General features: G+C 43.6%; 1 protein-coding gene across 2 annotated transcripts in view; it reads left to right on the top strand.

Moving 5' to 3' along the window:
- LOC139367004 (A-type potassium channel modulatory protein DPP6-like) overlaps positions 1-15,911 on the top strand; it is a 193,631-nt gene extending 177,720 nt beyond the window's left edge. For both annotated transcript variants that reach the window (XM_071104849.1, XM_071104850.1), the window contains exons 14-26: positions 138-229; positions 4,337-4,384; positions 5,024-5,142; positions 6,357-6,404; positions 8,615-8,713; positions 10,845-10,914; positions 11,494-11,688; positions 12,193-12,247; positions 13,115-13,214; positions 13,596-13,654; positions 13,783-13,855; positions 13,950-14,023; positions 15,730-15,911. In XM_071104849.1, the coding sequence (XP_070960950.1) occupies positions 138-229; positions 4,337-4,384; positions 5,024-5,142; positions 6,357-6,404; positions 8,615-8,713; positions 10,845-10,914; positions 11,494-11,688; positions 12,193-12,247; positions 13,115-13,214; positions 13,596-13,654; positions 13,783-13,855; positions 13,950-14,023; positions 15,730-15,879 (1,182 nt within the window). In that variant the 3' untranslated portion in view covers positions 15,880-15,911. The remainder of the gene's footprint in view (positions 1-137; positions 230-4,336; positions 4,385-5,023; positions 5,143-6,356; positions 6,405-8,614; positions 8,714-10,844; positions 10,915-11,493; positions 11,689-12,192; positions 12,248-13,114; positions 13,215-13,595; positions 13,655-13,782; positions 13,856-13,949; positions 14,024-15,729) is intronic.
- The last annotated feature ends 1,511 nt before the right edge of the window (positions 15,912-17,422 follow it).

Below are 17,422 nucleotides of genomic sequence, written 5' to 3'. Positions count from 1 at the left end.
TCCCTCTCCATTTCCCCCTCCCTCTCCTTCTCTCTGTCTCTCTCCCGCTCCCCTTCCCTCTCTCTCCCACTCCCTCTGCTTCTCTCTCTCCCCTTCCCTCTAACTCCCCGTCCCTCTCCTCCCCCCTCTCTCTCCAGCCCAACACCAGCACAGACACGCTGCAGTCAATCACGTCTGGAGACTGGGATGTCACCCAGGTCCTAGCCTACAACGAGGACAGCCAGCTAATGTGAGCTCCCTGACCCAGCTGGGCCACACACACACACACACACACACACACACACATGCACTCACATGTAGTATATACACACATTTATGCTGTAATTATGAAACAAACACCCACCCACAAAACCTAAAACAAACAATTCAACAAACCCCTCTCTCCCCTCTCTCTCTTTCGCTCTCCCTCTCTTTCTCCCCCATCTCTCTCCCCCCTCTTTCTCTCCTCTTCTCGCTTCCTCCCCCTTCGCTTCCTCTCCCCTCTTTCTCTCTCTCCCCCACCCTCTCGCTCTCCCCTCCCACCTCTCTCTCTCCCCTCCCACCTTTCTCTCTCTCAACCCCCCCCCACCCTCTCTCTCCCCCTATATCTCTCCTCTCCCCCATCTCTCTCTCTCTCTCCCCTCCCCCTTTATCTCCCCCTATCTCTCTCTCCCCCTATCTCTCTCTCCCCACTATCTCGCTGTTGGTATAATTTCATTATTTCCAATTTGTTTTCATTAATTGAATTCACTTAGTCTATTTTATGAGAATTTGTAAGATTCTTATTTGCATAAAATAGACGGAGACCAGTCTTATCAAAATTAAATAATAGTATTTATTCTCAGAGCGCGCTGCCATGTAACCACGAACAACAGTTTATATACAAAATATGACATCACAGGTTCTAGAATGAATGTCCTCCTCCCGACCAAGACAGAGCAAGTTTAAAAGTTCATTCCGACCCACTAGCGCACACACAGGACACACAATAAAACTGAATTAACTCTTGACCCCTCACCATTATCGATCATCACTTAGATGACAGTTCTAGTTAACAGAAAACCTGGGAATGCACTCACTGCCTTATCTAAAATACCCCAGAGCTAAGTTTTGTTGGTTCAACCATAGGTTAAAGACCTTTTCTGTTTACTGAAAAACTCCCACTTCCAATATTCTCCAACCTGACTAGAATGGTATATATTTTATTTAATTACCCCCTGTTTCAGGCTCCACAATCCCTCACTTATGAATTCATATTGTTAATCAGATATAATAAAACAGAGTATAAGTTTACTTAGTTACAGTTCTATTTAAAATGGGGATATTGTTTAGTCATTTATTCATAAAATTCCTAACACTCGCTCTCCCCCTATCTCTCTCTTCCCCCAATCTCTCTTTCCCCCATCTCTCTCCCCTCTCGCTCTCTCCCTCCCCCTCTCTCTCTCCCCTTCTCTCTCTCCCTATCTCTCTCACCCACCTCTTGCTTCCTCACCCCTCTCTCTTGCTCTCTTTCTCTCTCCCCTCCCCCCTCTCTCTCCCCCTCCGCACTCCCCTTCTCTCTACCCCTCCGCACTCCCCTTCTCTCTCCCCCCTCCCCCTCTCTCTCCCCTCCCTTTCTTTCTCTCCCCTCTCTCTCTCCCCCTCCCCTCTCTCTCTCCCCCCACTCCGTATCTTTCTCTCTCTCAATTCAATTCAATTCAAGGGGCTTTATTGGCATGGGAAACATATGTTAACATTGCCAAAACAAGTGAAGTAGATAATATACAAAAGTGAACGAAACAATAAAAATAAACAGTAAACATTACACTCACAGAAGTTACAAAAGAATAAAGACATTACAAATGTCATATTATGAATATATACAATGTTGTAACGGCTGCTGTCCCTGTACAGGGATCAACATCAGCGGACATCAGCGGAAATTTCAGAGTGACAACTAATAGTACTCGATACAACTCAAACTTTCATTAAAACACACATGCAGGGTACTCAATTAAAGCTACACTCGTTGTGAATCTAGCCAACATGTCAGATTTTTAAAATGCTTTTCGGCGAAAGCATGAGAAGCTATTATCTGATAGCATGCAACCCCCGAAATACACAAAGGGGACGTAAACAAAATAATTAGCGTAGCCGGCGCTAAACAAAACGCAGAAATAAAATATAAAACATTCATTACCTTTGACGAGCTTCTTTGTTGGCACTCCTATATGTCCCATAAACATCACAATTGGGTCTTTTTTTCGATTAAATCCGTCCATGTATACCCAAAATGTCCATTTATGAAGCCCGTCTGATCCATGAAAAAGCACCGTTCCAAAATGCACCGTCATTTTTTTAAATTAAAAAAGTTACCTATAAACTTTGACAAAACACTTCAAACTACTTTTGTAAATCCAACTTTAGGTATTAGTAAACGTTAATAATCGATCAAATTGATCACGGGGCGATCTGTATTCAATAGCAGCACGTTTTGAAATCATGGTCCACATTCTCTCTTTCATAACTTCCTGTGGTGTGCTCGACGATAGGAAGTGCCTATTCCTTTACCAAGGATTAATTTGAAATCAATTGACAGTACTGGCGACATCGTGTGGAAGCTGTAGGCATTGTAAACAGGGCCCCATCTATTTTCCCTTGCCATAGACAATACAGAGACTGGCGGATGGATATTTTTTGGGGTTTTTTTGTGGACAGTTTTCCTTGGGATTTTTCCTGCTAAACGCGTTCTGTTATAGTCACAGACATGATTTAACCAGTTTTATAAACTTCAGAGTGTTTTCTATCCACACATACTAATCATATACATATACTATATTCCTGGCATGAGTAGCAGGACGTTGAAATGTTGCGCGATTTTTAACAAAAAGCTGCAAAAATTTGCAGCCTCTTTAACAGGTTATAGGTTATAAATAAATACAGGTTATAAATAAATACACATAAATATGGGTTGTATTTACAATGGTGTTTGTTCTTCACTGGTTGCCCTTTTCTTGTGGCAGCAGGTCACAAACCTTGCTGCTGTGATGGCACACTGTGGTATTTCACCAAGTAGATATGGGAGTTTATCAAAATCGGGTTTCTTTTCAAATTCATTGTGGATCTGTGTAATCTGAGGGTAAATATGTGTCTCTAATATGGTCATACATTTGGCAGGAGGTTAGGAAGTGCAGCTCAGTTTCCACCTCATTATGTGGGCAGTGTGCACATAGCCTGTCTTCTCATGAGAGCCAGGTCTGCCTACGGCAGTCTTTCTCAATAGCAAGGCTATGCTCACTGAGTCTGTGCATAGTCAAAGCTTTCCTTAAGTTTGGGTCAGTCACAGTGGTCAGGTCTCTCTCTCTCTCCCCACCCTTTCTCTTCCTCTCTCTCTCGACCCCTCTCCTCTCCCCCCTCCCCAACTCTCTCCATTCCCCCCTCTCTCTTCTCTCTCTCTGTAACCAAAGCTAGCTCAGCTACAGCTCACCTACAAAAGTTACTTTGAGGTGTGAACTTGTTTCTGCCAGATTTGTTCCTGGCCTACTTTAGTAACAAAAAAAATGCAAAGCCTCTGCATCTCTCTGACATCATATTTAATTTATGTTACATCCCTTCGAGCGGCAAGACTATCCTACTGTTGGAACTGTCTGCACTCTAGCTGCTTATACCTACCCAAGCCGACATGTTTCTGTTGAACTGTACTGTTGGAATCTTTACACTAACCTACTTTCAATCTCACTTCATAGACTCCTTACACTTTGTGACTAATGCAATGTTTCAGTGATGTAATGTTGCGTGCACACATGCATTTGTTATATTATATATTAGTTTAACATACAGTACCAGTAAAGAGTTTGGACACAACTACTCATTCAAGGGTTTTTCTTTATTTTGACTATTTTCTACATTGTAGAAAAATAGTGAAGACAGACATCAAAACTATGAAATAACACATATGGAATCGTGTAGTAACCAAAAATTTGTTAAAAAATCAAAATATATTTAATATTTTAGATTCTTCAAAGTAGCCACCCTTTGCCTTGATGACAGCTTTGCACACCCTTGGCGTCCACATATGTGGAGATCATCCGTTCACCTACTCTGCATCTCACAAAGACACGGCGGTTGGAACCAAAAATCTCTCATTTGGACTCAGCCCAAAGGACAGATTTCCACCGGTCGAATGTCTTTTGCTCGTGTTTCTTGGCCCTAGCAAGTCTCTTCTCACATGTTATTTCATGGTTTTGATGTCATCACTATTATTCTACAATGTAGAAAATAGTAAAAAATAAAGAAAAACCCTGGAATGAGTAGGTGTGTCCAAACTTTTAACTGGTACTGCACATCCAACTTTAAATGTTTATTATGTATCTTGCAGATACTTCTTGAGTACTGAGGATGATCCGAAGCGAAGGCACCTCTACAGGTAACACATACATAGCTCTGTAATGTAACTGTCTGTAATGCTGTTCTCTTCTGTTGTGCCTAGCTCTGTTGCCCACCACCCAAAAGACATGGGTTATTTTGGTTTCACTTGGTTACAATTTCGGTGGCTTTTGGCCTGCAGGCTTTGAGGGGCTTTGCTCCACGTCTGAATAATAATCTAGGAGAAAGACTTCAAGATTCACATTGTATTAGTCGTATGTACAGGATTCACATGGTCCAACATATTGCTTATGTGCATGTTCCTTCTCGACAACGCAACAACAATAAGAAATATCAAAAGATAAGAATTCGAGCATAAAGTAAATGGCTCAGTAGAATATAATAAACATTTTAGCATAAGTATAATACAGGAAAGCACAATTTATAGTCCAATATTTACATGTGTTTTGGGGAAGGGGGGGATGCGGGGCAGGTAAGCCCAGCGGTTAAGTGCATTGGGCCAGTAACCGAAGGTTCACTGGTTCAAATCCCAAGCTGACTAGGTGAAAAATCTGTACATGTGCCCTTGAGCAAGGCACTTAACCGTAATTGCTCCTGTAAGTCGGTCTGGATAAGAGCGTCTGCTAAATGACCCCCCAAAAAATGGGATTGGCTGAGTGTCCTCTTGTTGTGTTTGTAGTGCGGACACGGTGGGCCCCTTCAACAGACGCTGTCTCTCCTGTGACTTCTACGAAAGCTGTGGCTACGTCAAAGGCTCCTTCAGCCACAACATGAGCCTCTTCCTCCTCAGCTGCAAAGGTGGGAGACACCGGTTGGTCAGTCTGTCCATGGGTTGGTTTGTCTGTCTCTCCCCAAGTGAACCTTTGGCCTCTCACTTCTTTCTGAGAGACGCACTAGTAAAGACACAATGAATTCAATGCATGTGTTGGTGACGGATGATATTTGGTCACAAACTCAATCATTTGTGCAGTGTATTTAAACCTCTACAATGCCTCTACCAGAACTCCTGCATTATTTCAACATGTGGCTACAGGTCCAATAGCAGCATCCCAAAGATTGTCATCCTCTCACTGAACTCCCTGGAACCACACAGGACAGCCGTGTTTTCTGAACCTGTCTCTACCTCATTCACTTTTAATCCCTCATTCCCCTACTGCCTCTTGCCCGCTTTCATTTATTTGACGGGATTGTGATATAATTACAGCTCTGTGAGAGATTGCCTGGCCTACTTTGCAGACTCGGAGCCGCAAATGTTTGTTTCTAGAATGTTCACAATTTGCTAAGTGCATCTATCATTTTATTATGTGTCCCTTCCTAGTGCACCACTGTGTTTAGGAGACAGAGAGGGAGTGTTTCTACAAGGGCTTGTTTGTTTGGAAGCCAGCTCCTGAACACTGCAGAAATGATTTGGGTTGTGTTCAATTAATTGGATAAGCTAACAATAACAAGCAGGTCTGGACTACATAGTTTGTGCTTGTAGAAAACATGTGAAGTAAAACATTATTTGTAGAGGTTTGAGTCTGTTCTCTGCAAGCAGATAATGTCAGGCTTTCAGACTTTAATCAATTATGTTTTGATGTTGTGTCTGAACTTTTCCAATGACGTAAACCATGGGTTTGGGGTTTTGAAAGAAAAAAGAAACTTTGAGGCTGGACTATATTGTGTCTCAGTCTTCTATCGTCAAATGGCACCTTAATATTGAGTTCAAATAATTCGATTCTGAATTTTTTTGCAAGTCTTTTTGCAAGTCTAGATAGAAATTGATAATTAAATCATCCTTTCCCGTTCTCTCGCTTTTCCTAGAACTGTGGACAGTGGGGATACATTTTGAAACATGCAGTCATTTGTACATAAGATGGAGCCACAGAATGTACTCATAAACCCAGACAGAGATGAGACAGAGTAGTGCCACCACAAACTAATGGACATGTATCTTGGTTTCAATGCAAGAGAAATGCCTGATGCTGATGTCTTTTTTTGTCCTCTTTGTTTTTGTTTTGGTCTTTCTCCAGGCCCTGATGTCCCGTTTGTAGCCGTATACAGCACACAGGACAGACAGAGTGAGTCTTCCAGTTAGGATTCTGTTTGGATTCTTTCAAATAAATAATTGGTCATCAAATGAAATCATTCACACCCTGTTTATCTATCAAACACCCACCACACATACACACACTGCATGATCTTCCTCTTTCTTTCCTCTATTGTTAATATCCAGCATACACACACACACACACGCACAAACACATACACCCACCACACATACACACACACACAAACGCATACACCCACCACACACACACACACTGCATGATCTTCCTCTTTCTTTCCTCTATTGTTAATATCCAGCATACACACACACGCGCACAAACACATACACTAGATCCATTATACTGAGATCTTATTTCTGACTTGCCATGTAACTGTCAGGAAGCAGATGATACTTGCTAAGTGGGGTGTACACTACACAATTTTAGCCCTGATTTAGCTGTCCCAGACAAGTTTTTTGAGATTGGAGAGGTGAGCGGGTCAGAGATGCAATCTGAGGGCTACCGATCCCGTCTTTTAGCTGTCCGAGATGTCCCGATATTTTCAAACATGTTTGATTTTATCGGCACAGAATCTGCGATGCTCTTGTAGTGTGAGATGTGCAACGTCATGTTTTGTGAACGACGATCAGAAATAGCCAATGAGAGCTCGCCAGAGAAGAAGCCAGTGAGATGACGTTGTTTCACATCACTCAAAATGTGTAGACTCTCGAGCAGGAGCAATGACTACTACTGGTTTGTATTTGTCTTTAACCAAAGCTCCAAAGTATCAAATCGTTACAGCTCTAAAGTTCAACAGCAATGTTATTCAATTAAAAATGTTGCTAGATATTTCAACTCTATATGGCAAGTGGGAATGTCTGACTGGAAACTTATGAGGCAGCTTTGAGCCACAGCTCGTTCTAGCTACGGTATGTTAACAATCTAATCACATCATTGTTTTGGCAAGAGAATGTGGCGGTATGGAGAATCGTCACGACCAACTGAAGAATCTGGTAGTGTGTGACCCCCGTCTTTGCCACTTCGTTTAGTGTGCACACCACTGCGTTGGCAAGACAAAAATACAAATGGTTGTTTAATGTGAGAGGCTCAGCGATGTTAGGATTTTGAAAGTTGCATAGTGGACACTCAGCATTAGAGGGACACCATGGGGGGGGCACACTCACAAACACACCTAGGACATCCACTCCTCTTCATGAATAAACATCATTCCTGAAATACAGTTCTTTATTAACACCGTAGAAAGTAAACATCTGTATCTATCTCTGTTTACCGAGCATTTACAGACCACAGAATTAATGCCCTCCCCTCCATTCCTGATTCACAATATGACCACCCACAGCCATGTGACCTCATCAAACAGGCACAGCATACCAAGACTTTGACAGCACAGCAAGGCCACCTCTGCTTTCTGCTGAGTCACTGTTTACAGCCTTTGCCCAGTGTGTTGGCAGCCATACTGATTACATTACCTAGCTGGATGGATGTCCTCATAACAACATGACCTTCCCACTGTAATGAAAGACTATACCGTGTTTGTTTACTGCTGGTTACAGTATGTACACTTGGAAGAATAGCCACAACAACTATGTGTACAAAGGGGACTAGATAGCCTACTCTGCAGTCATATTTTACTGCATATATTTCAGTTTAGAGGCCAAGGGAGAAAACTAAAGGTACTTTTGGCAGGAACTCTGCTTTCTAACTGGAGCCCTAAAAGTTATTCTGAAATGTACATGCTGTTGTGGGGGGAATAACAACCTGGATGCATTTTCTGTAAACTGTGTACTCTGCAGCGAACACACACACACACAAGGTCAAAGAGAAATACCAGTCAGACAGTCAGGAGAGAACTCTCTCCCCGACTAAAACACCCACTCATTTTGTTACTAGTCCAATCTCAGTCTCAGCATGCCAAGATAAGCCTCTTTAAGGCTCGTCTCTCTGTAGCCAGCCATTCTGAAGTCTTCATTGATATTTACAGCCTACATTGCTGTTCTGTCTTTATCACGGTGTGTCAGTGCAGGGAGGGAGGGATGTCTCTGCATTCTGGTAATTTCCCTCTGTCCTCTGTAATGTCTCTTGTTGTAAGCATGGCTTCATCACAACTTCCAGACCAACATTCTTCCACAACCCCCTTTGAACATCTACAGTACGTGCCCTTAGACCATGGTAGCCATAGCAACTTCAGCCATAGACTAAAGCCATGATGTTTGTCACTGCAGAGGTGTTTGACCTGGAAACCAATGAGAATCTGAGGATGAGGCTGGACTCCATGCAGATGCCCCACGTGGAATACAAGGAGATCACCATGGAGGATTACAGTATGTTATGTTCCACTCTAACGCTAAGGGAGATTTCAACAGCAGAGCTGTCTTTTAAAGTCTGTTTTGTTCAGATGAACAGATAATGAAGCTGATGAACAAATGAGAATTGTGTCGTGGCAGTATAATCATATCATTACACATACTATCAGGAATCAAGATGAGACCCAAGTGCAGACTGTGTGAAGTAACCATGTTTATTGTAACCACAGGGCAGGAAAATGACAGATCAAGGCAGGCAGGGGTCAATAATCCAGAGCAGAGGTCAAGGTACAGGATGGAAGGCAGGCTCAGAGACAGGCAGGCTCAGAGACAGGCAGGCGGGTACAGGGTCAGGACAGGCAAAGGTAAAGGTAAAAAACCAGGAGGACGAGAAAAAGAGAGACTAGGGAAAACCAGGCGCTGAGACAAAACGCTGGTAGGCTTGAACAAACAAGACAAACTGGCAACAGACAGAAACAACTGGTATAAATACAGTGAGGGAAAAAAATATTTGATCCCCTGCTGATTTTGTACGTTTGCCCACTGATGATGATGAAATGATCAGTCTATAATTTTAATGGTAGGTTTGTTTGAACAGTGAGACAGAATAACAACAAAAAAATACAGAAAAACGCATGTCAAAAATGTTATAAATTGATTTGCATTTTAAAGGGAAATAAGTATTTGACCCCCTCTCAATCAGAAAGATTTCTGGCTCCCAGGTGTCTTTTATACAGGTAACGAGCTGAGATTAAAGGGAGTGCTCCTAATCTCAGTTTGTTACCTGTATAAAAGACACCTGGGAGCCAGAAGCAATCAATCAATCAGATTCCAAACTCTCCACCATGGCCAAGACCAAAGAGCTCTCCAAGGATGTCAGGGACAAGATTGTAGACCTACACAAGGCTGGAATGGGCTACAAGACCATCGCCAAGCAGCTTGGTGAGAAGGTGACAACAGTTGGTGCGATTATTCGGAAATGGAAGAAACGCAAAAGAACTGTCAATTTCCCTCGGCCTGGGGCTCCATGCAAGATCTCACCTCGTGGAGTTGCAATGATCATGAAAACGGTGAGGAATAAGCCCAGAACTACACGGGAGGATCTTGTCAATGATCTCAAGACAGCTGGGACCATAGTCACCAAGAAAACAATTGGTAACACACTACGCCGTGAAGGACTGAAATCCTGCAGCGCCCGCAAGGTCCCCCTGCTCAAGAAAGCACATATACATGCCCGTCTGCAGTTTGCCAATGAACTTCTGAATGATTCGGAGGACAACTGGGTGAAAGTGTTGTGGTCAGATGAGACCGAAAGGGAACTCTTTGGCATCAACTCAACTCGCTGTGTTTGGAGGAGGAGGAATGCTGCCTATGACCCAAAGAACGCCATCCCCACCGTCAAACATGGAGGTGGAAACATTATCCTTTGGGGGTGTTTTTCTGCTAAGGGGACAGGACAACTTCACCGCATCAAAGGGACGATGGACGGGGCCATGTACCATCAAATCTTGGGTGAGAACCTCCTTCCCTCAGCCAGGGCATTGAAAATGGGTCGTGGATGGGTATTTCAGCATGACAATGACCCAAAACACACGGCCAAGGCAACAAAGGAGTGGCTCAAGAAGAAGCACATTAAGGTCCTGGAGTGGCCTAACCAGTCTCCAGACCTTAATCCCATAGAAAATCTGTGGAGGGAGCTGAAGGTTCGAGTTGCCAAACGTCAGCCTCCCACCTGAGATGTGTGCAAACCTGGTGGCCAACTACAAGAAACGTCTGACCTCTGTGATTGCTAACAAGGGTTTTGCCACCAAGTACTAAGTCATGTTTTGCAGAGGGGTCAAATACTTATTTCCCTCATTAAAATCAATTTATAACATTTTGGACATGCGTTTTTCTGGATTTTGTTGTTGTTATTCTGTCTCTCACTGTTCAAATAAACCGACCATTAAAATTATAGACTGATCATTTCTTTGTCAGTGGGCAAACGTACAAAATCAGCAGGGGATCAAATACTTTTTTCCCTCACTGTACACAAGGGATAATGGGGGAAGATGGGCGACACCTGGAGGGGGGTGAAGACAAGCACAAGGACAGGTGAAACAGATCAGGGCATGACACATACTGATCACTTTCTCTTGTTGTTGTGTAGCACTAACGATGCAGATCCTCAAACCTGCCAGCTTTGTGGACTCATCTCACTATCCTCTGCTCCTCCTCGTGTGAGTACACATACACACACACACACCTGCTCTACTATAAAAGCTAGCTATCCATCTCCACAGTTTCTCATCAGCCGTTGACACAGAGGTCTTCACCTCCTCTGTGCCATGGACAGGTTGCCTCATCAGGAGAGATAATTACCCTCCGACTCAGTGCTTTAATCAGGGCTATTCATCTAAGGCAGAGATGTGGCAACTCTCTCTCCTTCGCACCACCAGTAATTACGCTGCCAATGAAAAGGTCTCCATTCCCCCTTTAATTAACCCTCCTCTCCTTTCCTCCACTATCACACCATCTCACTCCATGCCCTTGCCTGCAGGTTGGTGAAACACACACTAGACTAGATTCTTCAGTCCCTGTCTCTATTCTTTTCACCCTGGCTCACCTCTGGATGAAGTGGCATTACTATAAAGACAATGTGTCATTTTCTCTATATCTGCTGTATGAGGACACACCTCCAGTTTAAAAGGGACCGTGAGAGGTGTGTGTGTGCATGTGTAGTTATTTATTTTATGGAGTGAGTGAGTGAGAATGATGGGTTAATAAGGACTAAACATGCCGCCTTCCCTCGTCACCAGTGACAGCACCCCTGGTGGTCAGATGGTATCAGAGCTGTTCCAAATGGACTGGGCCACGGTGTTGGTGAGCAGCTTTGGGGCCATGGTGGTACGCTTCGACGGGCGGGGCAGCGGCTTCCAGGGGACCAACCTGCTGCACCGCGTCCAGAGGAAGCTGGGCGTGTTCGAGGAGAGGGACCAGCTGGAGGCCCTCAGGTAGGTACCTTCAACTGCGGCCTGATTCTCCACCCTTCTCCTAAGTGGTGCGCTTGCAGTCATGGATTTAAAAGCATTGGATTGGTGTAATAATTGCTGGAGGGTGTTTCCACCATTGTTAAATCCATGATGGGAAGTGTGGGGCCTTGGACTTCTCTGTCACAAGACAGACTACCCTAACACTGTCATATGAACTGAAGAGGTCTGGAAATGTGTAGTGATTTGACATGTGTAAAGGAAAAATTATTTATTCACACACTCTTAGGTAACTAACATTTAGGCAGCTGAGGCTATGAAGTGTGTGGCTAAATTATTGTTATGTTCCGCCGGCCTGTACCTCGCCAAATCAGGATTTTCTCCTTTCTATATTACAGCCGGGTGCTAACGAGCTATGACATGGACAGCTAGCAAAATAACTGAGCAGAAACACTTGGCAGGGGTACTCAGGATCAGGAATCTTCATTCTGAGATGAAGTAATCCAAATCGAATTTCTTGCATTTCAGTATAATATCTAAAGAGCCCTACGTTGACAAGACCAGGATTGGAGCTTTCGGCAAAGTAAGATACTTTTTTTCTCCTGATAATTATGAGGTTAATTGGTTGCATGTAGTTACATCTGAAGTGGATAATGTTCCCTTGAACCCCTTGTATTTTTCAGTATCTATCTGCCAACTCTGATGTGCTAACTAACCACCCTTGTTTTAAGTATAGAAATCACTAGGGAGGCTCTTGAATCTTGCTCGTTCATATCAACATATTGAGTGTCATATTAAGATTGCCAGCTACACTCTTCAACTGAAGTGCAAGCTGTCAATGACAGCTACAGTGTTTATGCCTACTCTGTTTGTTTTTCTTATGTACTGCATTGCTGGAATTGTGTGTTGAAAATAAAATGGAAAAAGACAGATCAGATGTGTGCTGCGAGCTCAACATTTACCTTTGGACCAAATAGATATAGTTTTAATAGATTCTGACACCTCTGATAGGATGTTCATGAAGAGAAGCTTAATTATGTTGCCTCTGGCCAAGTCCTCCTAATGGCTGCTGATGTATTAGAGAGTCCAGAAGGCCAAAAATTATTTGGAACTAATCATCCATAACATGAAACATACATTATAGAGGAAGCTGCAACTTGCAGTAATGGACATGGGATATTTCATATTACTCATTATCAGGGGCATTGCCAAATAGCCTGGTCCCAGATCTGTTTGTGCTCAATGTGTTGAATAGCATGACAATGACCATAGGAGTTGGCAAGACAGCACAAACAGATCTGTGACCAGGCTAATGATCTACTGCTCTTGGGTCTCCAAACTCAATCTTTAAACTGAGCTTGAAATGGGTATCTGTCTGTAGGCAGCAGTTAGAGAAGCCTTGTGTTGATATAGGATTTCTGCTTTCCGTCTGTCTGTCTGTCTGTCTCAGGTTTATGGAGGCTATGTGACCAGCCTGTTACTCAGCGCAGAGGATTCCCCGGTGAAATGTGGTGTAGCCCTCTCACCCATCACAGACTTTGACCTATACGGTAAGGTGTGTGTGTGTGTGTAAATGCTTCTTATCAACATGATGGAGCAGACACCCCTCCCACGCCAACACTACAATGCTTATTTTCCACCATAATTTGCAAATAAATTCATTAAAAATCCTACAATGTGATTTTCTGGATTTTTTTTCTCATTTTGTCTGTCATAGTTGAAGTGTACCTATGATGAAAATTACAGGCCTTTCCCATCTTTTTAAGTGGGAGAACCTGCACAATTGGTGGCTGACTAAATACGTTTTTGCCCCACTGTATATCATGCTAAATGAGGGTTATTAGCTCTAGCGTTTCCCCACCTTATTTGAAACCACTACGTCCCTTGATAGGATCTAATGAATTGATTCCTTTTGACAACCTCTCTTCCAGCATCAGCTTTTTCAGAGAGATACCTGGGAATGCCCAAGCCTGACCCAAGAGCATATGCGGTATGCCTTCTTTATTCAGCCTTCACTTGAACTTCATGTATGAGCTGTGTTTTTTCTATTGGCTTGTAATATAACATCAGTGTAATACTGTGTATCATAAATATAATATCTATGTAATTTCTCCACAGATGGCAAATCTAGCACACAGGGCATCACAGTTCCTAGACAAGAAGTTTCTGATTGTTCATCCAACAGCAGATGGTATGAGATCCTTGAAAACCTTTCTAGCCTAACAAAATGCTTTTATGTTTTTAACAATAAGATGGTATGTGTTGGTCTCCTTTTCTCTCACCAGAAAAAGTACATTTCCAGCACACAGCTAAATTCATCTCCCAGCTGATCAATGAAAAAGCAAACTACACTCTACAGGTGAGATGTACTTCCCAGAATGACACGTAGAAATGGGATGTGTAGAATGGCTAAAATCCAAAATGCATCCCAGTGATTTGGCCATTCTAGGCATTCTATTTCTCTGGGGGCATATTTTGGGCTATAACTGTTAAACCAAGGAGTTGTGTAACCCCACACCAGCTGAGGGATTACACCTCACAATGACCCCCCCCCCCCCCCCCCCCATCTCACTTAATGAGATTATACTCCCCTTTTACGAGGCTTGCTTTAACAGGGTCAACTAATCCCATTAATACATGGAGCATTTAGAAGTCAGAGTTTAGGTCATCGCTGCGTCATAGGTCCCCTTACCCTTATATTCTCTACTGTGTGTTGACTGAGTAGGCCTCATCAGTAATTCAGTATGTGGACACCTGCTCGTCAAACGTCTCATTCCAAAATTATGGGCATTAATATGGAGTTGGTCCCCCCCTTTGCTGCTATTATAGCCTCCACTCTTCTGGGAAGGCTTTCCACTAGATGTTGGAACATTGCTGCAGGGACTTGCTTCCATTCATCCATTGAGGTCGGGCACTGATGTTGGGCAATTAGGCTCACAGTCGGCCTTCAAATTCATCTCAAAGGTGTTCAGTGGGGTTGAGGTCAGGGCTCTGTGCAGGCCAGTCAAGTTCTTCCACACCGATCTTGACAAACCATTTGTGTATGGACCTTGCTTTGTGCATGGGGGCATTGTCATGCTGAAACAGAAAAAGGCCTTCCCCAAACTGTTGCCACAAAGTTGGAAGCACAGAATTGTCTAGAAAGTCATTGTATGCTTTAGCATTATGATTTACCTCACAGGAACTAAGGGGCCTAGCCCGAAACATGAAAAACAGCCCCAGACCATTATTCCTCCTCCACCAAACTTTACAGTTGGCACTATGCTTTGTGGAAGGTAGCGTCCTCCTGGCATCCGCTAAACCCAGATGTGTCTGTCCGACTGCCAGATGATGAAGTGGGATTCATCACTCCAAAGAAAGCGTTTCCACTACTCCATAGTTGTATGGCAGCAAGTTTACACCACTCCAACCGACGCTTGGCATTACGCGTAGTGATCTTAGGCTTGTGTGTGGCTGCACAGCCATGGAAACCCATTTTATGAAGCTCCCGACTAACAGTTATTGTGCTGACATTGCTTCCAGAGGTAGTTTGAAACTCAGTAGTGAATGTTGCAACCGAGGACAGACAATTTTTACGTGCTTAAGCACTAGGCGGTCCCGTTCTGTGAGCTTGTGTGGCCAACCACTTTGCGGCTGAGCCGTTGTTGCTCTTTAGATGTTTCCACTTCACAATAACAGCACTTACAGTTTACTGGGGCACCACTAGCAGGGCAGAAATTTGATGAACTGACTTGTTGGAAAGGTGGCATCCTATGACAGTGCCACGTTGAACATCACTGGGCTCTTCAGTAAGGCCATTGTACTGTCATTGTTTGTCTATGGAGATTGCATGGCTGTGTGTGCGATAGTATACACCTGTCAGCAACGGGTGTGACTGAAATAGCCGAATCCATTTCATTTGAAGGGGTGTTTACATACCTTTGTATATATATAGTGTACTTTGAAGGGGCTTAGATGATGATGATAATAATAACATGTTTATTATAGCATCTACATGAAGCTGCATGTACATTCAGAGCAATATGAATGGATGTGTGGTGACCAGTGTGTTGTGTTCCCCCTCAGATTTACCCAGACGAGGGCCATTTCATCCACAGCGAGGCCACGCAGCAGCACCTCAGCCAGTCGCTGGTCAACTTCTTCGAGGAGTGTTTCCGGCTACCGGATAAGGTGTTCGAGGAGAGACAGGAGGAGGAGATTGAGGAAGAGGGTTAGCCCAGACAAAACCAACCCCCCAAAACAGAGCTCCAGTCTACGCCTAAGCACAATTCCAGCCCCCATACTTGGTTTCACAATCCACATAATATGCAACCTTCTCTTGGTTTCAACCCTCTTTAGTTCTTTTTTTTTCAATTTTCACCTTCTATGTTTCCCCTGCTTTTCCACATGATCAACCCTGAGACTGCCACGTTGCAGATCAACCCTGAGACTGCCGCGTTGCAGATCAACCCTGAGACTGCCGCGTTGCAGATCAACCCTGAGACTGCCGCGTTGCAGATCAACCCTGAGACTGCCGCGTTGCAGATCAACCCTGAAACTGCCGCGTTGCAGATCAACCCTGAGACTGCCGCGTTGCAGATCTACCCTGAGACTGCCGGGTTGCAGATCAACCCTGAGACTGCCGGGTTGCAGATCAACCCTGAGACTGCCGCGTTGCAGATCAACCCTGAGACTGCTGCGTTGCAGATCAACCGAGACTGCCGCGTGGCAGGCGCTTGCTTATCTCCTCATCCTCAGTTTTTCTCCTCCTCTCCCTCACCTTTTGATTCAGCACGACTCCACAAGAGACTATCGGCAGCCATTTTTTTGACATCGACACAATGAATACATTACGATGAAGGACCACTAGCTGATGTCATATCTGGAACGTGTTGAAAAGGCGGTTGTGCCAGGAATAGGCATTCTCTGGTCATTTTATGTTTAAAAGGACAAGCTCCTTGGATTCCAAACAACTGGTGGGAGGGAAGGAACATCAAAATCCACACACAAGCTTTACCAGTCAGTGAGGAGGGAAGACTCTATAGCACAAACTTTACCAGTCAGTGAGGAGGGGAGACTTAATAGCACAAACTTGTGGTCGAAGATACAGACTCCACATGGTATCTGACGGGTCAAACTGGCTCCAGCCCAGTGTCTGGGATGTGGGTGTCTGTGGAGAAGGGAATGCTCCTATTTTGAAAATCGTGAAGAGACCTTTTCATGTCGGACTGTGCTTGTGTCTGTTGTCCCTTTGTCAAGTTGCACATTAAACATTCCCTTCTTTGGACATCGATACTTTGTTTTTTCAATGTTCAAGTTTATCTTGGAATCTTCTTGTAGCCTCAAGTATGTATTTAAATGGTGTAGTCTTCATTTTTCCATGTCATGAAAAGGATGTAAACCGAATCAGGTTTGTTCTTGATTCACTTTGTCTTGGTTTTGTTGCAAATCGTTCTCCTCCAGTCATTTGAAATTCAGAGCATAATATATTTTAGTCACTGTGCCTTACTTTGGGAGCAAGCGGTCCTTTTTATGGACTCCTTTTGTGAAAACAAAATACAACATGGATCATTGTAAAGAAATGTTCTGTTGACCATGGCACCAACTACTGATGGTTAAACCTTCACTCTGAACTTTGAACACTTTGTAATGTTGTCATAGAGTACGTATGGAATTATGTCAAGTAAGAAATGGTCTTCTCTAGTTCCAAATATAACCAATTTCCAAAATGGTTGTAAACAGTAGTAGTTGCATGTATCCTTACATTATTTTGCAATGT

This window comes from Oncorhynchus clarkii, chromosome 15, assembly GCF_045791955.1.
Source record: "Oncorhynchus clarkii lewisi isolate Uvic-CL-2024 chromosome 15, UVic_Ocla_1.0, whole genome shotgun sequence".
In the NCBI taxonomy this organism is placed as follows: domain Eukaryota; kingdom Metazoa; phylum Chordata; class Actinopteri; order Salmoniformes; family Salmonidae; genus Oncorhynchus; species Oncorhynchus clarkii.
This window is presented reverse-complemented; position numbering and strand designations above follow the sequence as displayed.